General features: G+C 38.7%; 1 protein-coding gene across 2 annotated transcripts in view; it reads right to left on the bottom strand.

Moving 5' to 3' along the window:
* Positions 1-1,571: 1,571 nt before the first annotated feature.
* FUNDC1 (FUN14 domain containing 1) overlaps positions 1,572-9,769 on the bottom strand; it is a 20,014-nt gene continuing 11,816 nt past the window's right edge. The window contains exons 4-6 of one of the 2 annotated variants that reach the window (XM_017502052.2): positions 5,085-5,213; positions 4,738-4,881; positions 2,126-2,212 (exon numbers count right to left, since the gene is read on the bottom strand). In XM_017502052.2, coding sequence (XP_017357541.1) covers positions 4,762-4,881; positions 5,085-5,213 — 249 coding nt within the window. In that variant the 3' untranslated portion in view covers positions 2,126-2,212; positions 4,738-4,761. Of the gene's footprint in view, positions 2,213-4,737; positions 4,882-5,084; positions 5,214-9,769 lie in introns of both variants that reach the window. The other variant, XM_017502053.2, reaches the window with a different exon arrangement.

The raw sequence follows: 9,769 nt of genomic DNA, 5'->3' as shown, positions 1-9,769 counted from the left end.
TGTTCAAACTCTCAAAGTAGTTATCCCTACTACTCATTTACCACTAAGTCATATGCCAAGCTCTCCTATATTATGTAACTTTTCATGTAGAATATTTATGTCTACACGAAAGCTCAATGGCAGAGATTTCTGTGCTCCCACATTCTTAGCGTATCATGCACAGGGCACTACAGTTTCAGAAATGAACAAAATGATCCAGCGACTAGAGCTCTCCACAGCAGCCTGCCTCACTGTATCAGATAAGAGCATCATGCAAGTGTGGCACACAGAATGTGACCTGATCACACTCATGAATATTTGTCCCTTTTAATTCCACAGCAACAAAAAGCTTGGCAAGGCAGAAACAAATAAGAGCTCAAAGAAAAAACAAGTATTTATGAGTAAAATCACTTCCTGTTAAGAAAGTCTGAGTTTTATTTAGCATTGTATCTGAGGCACTAATGAGAATAAGGAAGAAACCAAAGATAGAGCCCACATTAAATTTTAAGGAGTCTCACAATAATGAAAGCATGCAGCCTGTAACCAAACTTAAAAATATGAAATGTCATATATTTACAATACACAAAATACGTTATAGCGACTTCTTATCGAAAGGAGATGGTCTGAGTTTCTGGAAAGACTTTCTAATATGAAGACTCCTCTAATATATACTGCTCTGCTGCTTTTTCCAATTCCAACCTAGAATTCTACGGGCAAAACTAACAACACAGAAAGCTTTTTTGGGCAAAGGAGCCTCTGAGGGAGTGTGATACCAGCCCTGAGAAACAACTGAACTGGCCTAGTGTTTAACCAATATAATGCTACCAAAAGCCTGAAATCTTGGTATTTACAACTAACACTAGATTAAATCAAGAAGACAATTCTCTTCAAGCTACAATTTCACAATTATATTTTCTTAGAAATCACTGTTCATCAGAGAGTAAATTTATACTATACTACTAAGTATTTTAAAGTGACTTTGGCCTCTTGGTAATGAAGGGACCAAAATAATGATTTTTAGAAATGAAAAGCAGATGCATTCAAGGTTAATTAAACCAATCAGTGTTCTAACTATATGTAACCCCAAAATAATTAATTCTGCCCAGACTGCCAGGATAAACAACAAACAAATTAGAAGTTTACATATAAGAAGATATTTTTAAAACTACAGACATCAAAAAAGAAAAAAAGAGCTTTAGACATGTTGTAGTATTTCCCTAGAAGAGCCTTTTTTGAAGTGTACAGTTATGGCTGGGCACAGTGGCTCACGCCTGTAAGCCCAACAGTTTTGGAGGCTGAGGCTGGCGGATCACCTGAGGTCAGGAGTTTGAGACCAGACTGGCCAACATGGTGAAATACTGTCTCTACTAAAAAATTGAAAAATTAGCCAAGTGTAGTGGCACGCACCTGTAGTCCCAGCTACTCGAGAGGCTGAGGCTCAAGAATGACTTGAACCTGGGATGTGGAGGTTGCAGTGATCCAAGATTGTGTCACTGCACTCCAGCCTAGGTGACAGAGCGAGACTCTGTCTCAAAAAANTACACTTATAGCAAAGTAGTAACTCCAGGAAAAAAACAACAGAAAAATTGGTATCATATTACATCAGCAGAGTCTGTTTAATATCTTTAATAATTATATCACTTCTAAAGCTTTCCACAAAAGGGTATTACAGTTTTTATAACTTGTTGCAAACATATCTTAAAAAAAAAAAAGTCAGACTTAATACTGAAGCTATAATACAAATTTTAAATTATTGACATATTTCATAAAACACAATGAAGAACACTTTATTTAAATAAAAAGAAAATAATATTTCCACTAGGCAATAAATCCAACAAATTTCTTTTCCCTCCATATCTACATCCAATGTTGATATTTTATAGGCTAGTTTCTAAACAGATGCAAATTTTTACAAAGTGATGAAAGCCGTGTGTTGCTCAGGACTGTGGTTCACATACCATATAGGTTGTTTTACAGCAGATACTAGTTTGCCAAGCCTCAGATGGCAAAATGCTAAGTTGTGAATTCTGTATTGTCCAGCTAGTTGTTTCTCCTTGCCCTAGAGACTCTGGTAGCATGTACTGTTGAGAGACCGCCTTATTGCTGCCACTTCTCTTCTCATAGTTGAATCCACTATGGGAGAATATTCATATCCTTAAGATGCAAGTCCGAGCAAAAAGCCTCCCACAAATCCACTGGATATCACAATGTTCTGCTTGATAAATTCTGTTGCCTGAAACAAAGTTTCAACAAAAACTCTTAATTGTGCTACAACATGGATGAACCTTGAAAACATTATGCAAAGTGAAATAAGGTGGACAAATAAGGACAAATATCACATGATTCTGCTCATATGATTAGTCAGAAAGCAGAATACAGATCATTAAGAGCTGGGGAGGGTTTAATGGGCACAGAGTTTGGGATTAGTGTTTAATGGGCACAGAGTTTGGGATGATGAAAAAATTCTGGAAATAGATAGTGGTAACGATTGCAGAAAAATGTGAATATGCTTAATGCCCCTGAATTGTACACTTAAAAACGGTCAAACCGGTGAATTTTTGGTTATATATATTTTACTACAAAAGAAAGATGCACATTTAATAAAAAAATGATTACTGAATCTAGAGCCAAGTAGCAGTTTCAGTTATTTTCCTTAATTCAATAAATATTCAGCAAAAATTCCTGTGCACCTACTACTGCAGGTGCCAAATAGCATGCAAGGTCCTTACTAATTGAAGGAGCCTAGAGCACACAGTCACGCCCAGTAAGCTCCTTGGCTATTGAGACAATAAGTATATGGGCAGCAATAATCTCACAAGTAAAAAGAAATCTACCTACCTGTAAGGTAGATATAAATGGCCCATCATCAAGTTATTAACACAGATTATTTAATAAATTGCCCAGCAGGCACAATGGTATTTATTTAATAGTCCATTTAGCCAACAGAAAAAAAATGTACAGGATCAAAACCAAAACAAATCACTTTGGTAAAATGCTTAACCAGAATAAAATCATGAGGAAGCCATTAGACAAAGCCCAGACTGTAGGATATTCTGCCTAGAGGCTTCAAAAATGTCAGTGCCATGAAAGATGGAGGAATAAAATGAACAGATGAAAGAACTGTTTAAGACTAAATGAGACATTATAAACATAACCAAAAACAATATATAATTCTTTGAGGGGGGATGAAGGTGGGAACAGGGTCTCATTCTGTCACCTAGGCTGGAATGCAGTGGCACAATCGTGTCTCATCTTCTCTCACCCTCAAGCAATCTTCCTACCTCAGTTTCCCAAGTAGCTGGGACTATAGGTGCACGCCACCACGCTCTAATTTTTGTATTTTCTGTAGAGACAAGGTCTCTGTTACCTTGTTTCTGAAAAAAAAAAAAAAAAAATTGTATATTTTTGTAGAGATGAGGTTTTGCCATGTTTCCAGGTTGATCTCAAACTCCTGGGCTCAAGTGATCCTCCTGCCTCAGCCTCCCAAAGCGCTGGGATTACAGGTGTGAGCTACTGTACCTGGCACATAATTCTTAATTGGGGAAAAAAAACAATAAAAGGTATTTTATAGAAAAATATTAATATGAACTGTACATTAGAAAATACTGGCTGAGTATGGTGGCTCACACCTGTAATGCCAGCACACTCGGAGGCTGACACAGGCAGACTGCTAGAGCCCAGGAGTTTGAGACCAGTCTGGCAACACGGCCAAACCTCGTCTCTACAAAAATGTAAAAATTAGCTGGGTGTGCATCTGCAGTCCCAGCTATTTGAGAGGCTAGGGTGGGAGGATCACTTGAGCCCAGGTGGCTGAGGCTGCAGTGAGCCGTGATCACACCATTACACTCTAGCCTGGCAAGCACAGCAAGACCCTATCTCAAAAAAACAAACAAACAAAGGAAATATTATTATCTCATGTTACATTTTTTAAAATTATTATTAATGGCATTTGGCCAGGCATGGAGGTTCACGTCTGTGATCCCAGCACTTGGGGAGGCTGAGGCAGGAGGAACGCTTGAGCCCATGAGTTCGAGACCTGTGCAACATAGCAAGACCCTGTCTCTACTAAAACTTTAAAATTTAGCTGGGCATGGTCATGCACACCTGTAGTCCCAGCTATTTGGGAGGCTGAGCTGGGAGGATCATTTGAGCCAGGGGCATCAAGACTGTAGTGGGCCATGATAATACCACTGCACGCCAGCCAAAGCAACACAGTGAGACAGAATGAGACCTGCCAAAAAAAAAAAAAAAAAAAAAAAAAAAAAAAAAAAAAAAAAAAAAAAAAAAAAAAAAAAAAAAAAAAAATAAAAAAAGGGGGGGGTAAAAAAAAAAAAAAAAAAAAAAAAAAAAAAGGAGGGGGTACTTAAAGTGTATAAGAGAACATCTGTACTCTTAGAAGATACATATTGAAGTATTTAAGGATAAAAAGTTATGACATCTTAGTTTGGAAAAAAAATTTATCTATGTGTATCAACTACACATAGATAAAGTAAACATGGCAAATTATGAACAGTTTGGTGAATACATAAAGGGTATTTAGATATTCACTATATTTGTCTTTCAACTTTTTAACTGGTTTGAAATTTTTCAAACTAAAACGTTCAGAGAGTTAAAAGGATAAAACAAAAACTAAGGCAAGGAAGTATTCAATTCCATGTTAAACAGAGTACAAAAGAAAAGGGTCAAATTACACGTGAAAACATTAATAAAATATATTAGTCATATTAATAAAACATATATGTTTTAAAACTGTCCTACCTCAAGAAAAAAAAATGTGATCTTTTAAGTTTTACTACGCCTGTACATGTCCATGTATAAAGGCAGAGGAAAAATGTTGAAAAGAATGTTCTGAGTTTCTACAACAAGATCAAATCGAGCTAGAGATGGGCAGGGCAGGAGAATCTATATTAACCACCAAAAAAAGGAAATAATGACTGATTTAAGTAGCGGTATGATTTCAAATTTTACTTAACACTCTAGATATATAACCAAAACCAGTGTTTTTTAAAAAGATAGTAATCCCCCCACCCCCACCCCCATCACATTTTCTGTTAAGGGACACCCATTAACCAAAAACAAAGAGTCAAAATTATATATCATCTTACTTCTTCAATTAAATTGTTGATTTCAGGTGCTGCTTTGTTCGCTCGTTTCTTAATCTGTCTTTTTGCTTTGTTTACATCCTTTTCAACCCTCTTCCAGTCAATCTGCACATAGCCACTATGACTAGCAATCTGCAAAAAACATAAAAATGATTAATACCAAACCAACTAGGTTGCTGACTAATCTAATAACCAAGAATGTATAAACACAGATTTCAAGAAACCTACAAAACTTATAGCTAAGAAATCGCTTTTTATCCACTAGTTTATGCATTTAACAGACACTAGTGCCTACCCTATGCTAAGGGAGACATAAGCCCCGACCCTCAGAGAGCTTCAAGTGTGTTAGGGAAAAGCATAAGTAACTAATGATTTAGATGTGATGAACGGTGTTTAGTACATGATGAGAAAATAATTCCAAAAATTGTTTTTTAACTATACTATCATTCTTTCATACTTTTTGGAATAGGGAATTAAAAAGATACAGAAAGTATCTAGACTATATGGCTAATTAAAAATACCTTTTAATTAAATAGATGTTTAATTATAAGGGATCATAAGCCAATCAGTTATTAGATCACTAAAGAAATTTAAGTAGCCTGATAAGTATTTAAATAGCTCTGACTCTTTATCTAAATTAATAATACTTTCTGGCAATTGCTTTTGAAAGTAGAATGTAAGCTGGGCTCGGAGGCTCACACCTGTAATCCCAGCACTTTGGGAGGCCAAGGTGGATGGATCACGAGGTCAAGAGATCAAGACCATCCTGGTCAACATGGTGAAACCCCATTTCTACTAAAAATACAAAAATTAGCCAGGCATGGTGGCACACGCCTGTAGTCCCAGCTACTCAGGAGGCTGAGGCAGGAGAATTGCTTGAACCCAGGAGGCAGAGGTTGCAGTGAGCCGAGATTGCGCCACTGCACTCCAGCCTGGGTAACAAGAGCGAAACTCCGTCTCAAAAATAAAAATAAAAAAGAAAGTAGAAGGTAAAACAAGCTGCGCACTACACAAGTTTCACGCTATAAATCCTTTTAATAAAACTATAGCTAAATGCCTAACACAAGAAAAATTATCATACGATGCTACTGAGAGACTGCAATATCTCAACAGGAAAAACAGTGTATGTGCAAGCCAGTTCAGTAAGTCAGTGTCTCCAAATAATAAAACAGCCATATATACCACCATAAATCACTTCTGTCAAGCTTATGCTTTCTTCATAATTTTTTAGCGCAACACTTTTTTTTTTTTTTGCCATCTGCACCCTGAATGAACACACTGACTTTTAGCCACACAGAAAATACTTTAAATAATAAAAATATCTGATTTTGCATAAACAGGTTGACTAGAAATCTTAGGTTCTATTTTGTCTGTGAAGGACTCCATAGAAGAATTTATCTGCATTTCTTCTCGTATTTATTCATCCACTATCACTTCAAACTCCAGCCTCAGCAAAGCAGTGGTGATCAAATCAAATGGCAAGTGAAAGCTTTTTCTGGTAGTATTTGATATAGCAATTTGAGTCACAGGCATGGAGGTGATGATGAACCTTAGGAAAGGAGCCTTTTCTACATATAAATTGAAAAGACTTTTTACCGGCTTCCACTAAGTAATCAAAATAGTTGATTACTTTGAAGCTTTTGCAGAATTTTACGTTTTGCTGAATCTTAACATTTCTTCTTACTCAATCCAAAGCTTGTACATAAATTTTTGTACAAAAATTTCATGTATGTATATGGCTATATTTTTTGTTTAGGAGAAAAATATTATCTATGCCACCACTCAACAGCAACTCCCAATTCAACTGTCATTTTCAAGTCTTAACATTTTAAGTTACAAACATATTTTATTAAAAGTTAATCTTTGGCCAGGCACAATGGCTCACGCCTGTAATCCCAGTACTTTGGGAGGCAGAGGTGGACGGATCACCTGAGGTCGGGAGTTGGAGACCAGCCTGGACATGGAGAAACGCTACTAAAAACACAAAATTAGCCAGGCATGGTGGCACATGCCTGTAATCCCAGCTACTTGGGAGGCTGAGGAAGGAGAATCGTTTGAACCCGGGAGGCAGAGGTTGCAGTGAGCCAAGATCACACCACTGCACTCCAGCCTGGACAACAAGAGCGAAACTCTGTCTCAAATAAAAATAAAAGTTAATCTTCATGCCATGAGTTAAATTGGTAATAAAATAACAACAAAAAAATAACCTTAACTATATTCCCTGGGTGAGACCCCTTATCCACCACCCATCCCCAACAAATGAATAAAGGAAACCATTTAATGACACAGATTAAACAAATTCTCACAAATAGCATTCTATATCCAAAATATTTTTACATAGCCATTTGTTACTGATAATAAGTAAACCCATCATTATCTGAGATAAAGATTTTGTATAGTTCAAAGAATCCTCTACGTTTTGGGGAAAACTGTCAAACAGTTGTAGGAAAATGAAAAACCTGAGATGCTAAAACACCAATGCCTCTTTGGGAGAAAACTTCCCCAACACCTCCAAGCAGCCAGAGCATCTTCACTCTGCTCTCTCAGCACTAAACACACCCTTCCAGCTCAGCACTGACCATATGGGCTGTGAATCTCTATATCCCTGGAGTCCCAACTAATGCCAGATGAATGAGACATAGTAAATGAATGATAACAAAGACAGTGAATAAAGACTAAATCTCAAAAGCTGTATTAACCAACCTGGCTTAAATAATGACTCTCAGCAACAAAGTGGATGGGCTAGATTACCCCAAAGGGCCTGACCTACCATGTCTACTAAAGAGAATGATCTTTGATGCTGAAGTGATCTACCATAACTGAACAAATTCCCTTGAGAATCTGTTTCCTTGCAGAGAAAATGAAAAATATTGAGATGCTAAAGATATTAATGCCTTAAAAAAAAAAGAGGGAGAGAGATCAGGTCTCACTGTGTTGCCCAGGCTGGTCTCGGACTCTTGGCCTCAAGCCATCCTCCCGCCTTGGTCTCCCAAAGTGCTGGGATTACAGATGTGAGCCACAGCACCCAGCTGAGAAGTGCACTTCTGATCAAACCGAAGAATACCAGTCCAAACTGAGCACCCTGCTCCAGTACAGAGATGACCAAGCACAAGCAATCTGCCCCCAGTGGGGTTCAGGTACAACCAACCTAATCAACAAATACATACAGGACCCTATTCGGTCTCGTCCACACAAAATTCAACTGCAACTACAGGGAAATGCAAGCCAACAGACTGGGGAAGAAATGGGGCAGTGATGCCTGCGTTTTGAACATCTCACTTCCTACAACACTAAAATATTTAACAGGATTAGGTAAAGTACTTTCATTAGAATAAAAGCTTCCAAGTTAAAAAAAAAATGCCAGGGTGGGCACTGTGGCTCATGCCGATAATCGTAGCACTTTGGGAGGCAGAGGCAGGCGGATCACCTGATGTCAGGAGTTCAAGACCAGCCTGACCAACATGGTGAAACCCCATCTCTACTAAAAATATAAAAATTAGCCAGGCGTGGTGGCACATGCCTATAATCCCAGCTATTTGGGAGGCTGAGGCAGGAGAATTGCTGGACCCAGGGAGGCAGAGACTACAGTGAGCTGAGATCACGCCACTGCACTCCAGCCTGGTCAACAGAGTGAGATTTCATCTCAAAAAAAAAAAAAATAATAATAATAATAATAATAATGATGCCAGAGGGGGGTGGGCATGGTGGCTCACCCCTGTACTACCAGCACTTTGGGAGGCTAAGGCAGGCAGATCGCTTGAGGCCAGGAGTTTGAGATCAGCTGGGCCAACATGGTGAAACTATGGCAGTGAAACTAAAAATACAAAAAACTAGCTAGGTGTGGTGACTCATGCCTGTAATCCCAGCTACGGAGAGGCGGAGGCACTTGAACTTGAGGCAGAGGTTGCAGTGAGCCGAGATCCCTCCACTGCATTCTAGTCTGGGTGACAGAGGGAGACCGTCTCAGAAATAAATAAATAGGCCGGGCGTGGTGGCTCACGCCTGTAATCCTAGCACTCTGGGAGGCTGAGGTGGGCGGATCACCTGAAGTCGGGAGTTCAAGACCAGCCTGATCAACATGGTGAAACACCGTCTTAAAAAAAAAAAAAATCATTAAAACAAAAAAGAAAGAAAATGCCAGAGGCTAGGTGTGATTGCTCTTGCCTATAATCCCAACACTTTGGGAGGGTGAAGCAGGTGGACTGCTTTAGCCCAGGAGTTTGAGACCAGCCTGGGCTATGTGGCAAAATTCTGTCTCTCCAAAAAAAATACAAAAATTAGTCAGGCATGGTAGCGTGCACCTGTAGAACCAGCTACTTGTGAGGCTAAGATGGGAAGATCACTTGAGCCTCAGGAGGTCAAGGCTGCAGTGAGCCATGGTCACGCCACTGCACTCCAGCCTGGGCCAGAGAGTGAGAATCTGTTTCCAAAACAAAAAAACAAAACCACACACATACCAGGCTTTTGGATAAAGATTCATATCAGCCAAAAAGCTCCAAACAGGTAGACAGGACTTTTTGCTTGTGAACTTCACCATATGTTGATTGCTGATCTAACTGGATTATTTCACTGCAGAAGATTCTACCCCCACCAACTCCTTCTCTTTAGATCATTTTTCTTGGACTGGTCAGATTTCCCAGAAAAGAGAAAGCTCCATCCACACGTCCACATGTTTAGAGTTTATTGAG

This window comes from Cebus imitator, unplaced genomic scaffold (genome assembly GCF_001604975.1).
Source record: "Cebus imitator isolate Cc_AM_T3 unplaced genomic scaffold, Cebus_imitator-1.0 Scaffold289, whole genome shotgun sequence".
NCBI lineage: Eukaryota > Metazoa > Chordata > Mammalia > Primates > Cebidae > Cebus > Cebus imitator.
Note: the sequence above shows the minus strand (reverse complement) of the source record. Positions and strands in the feature narration are given on the sequence as shown.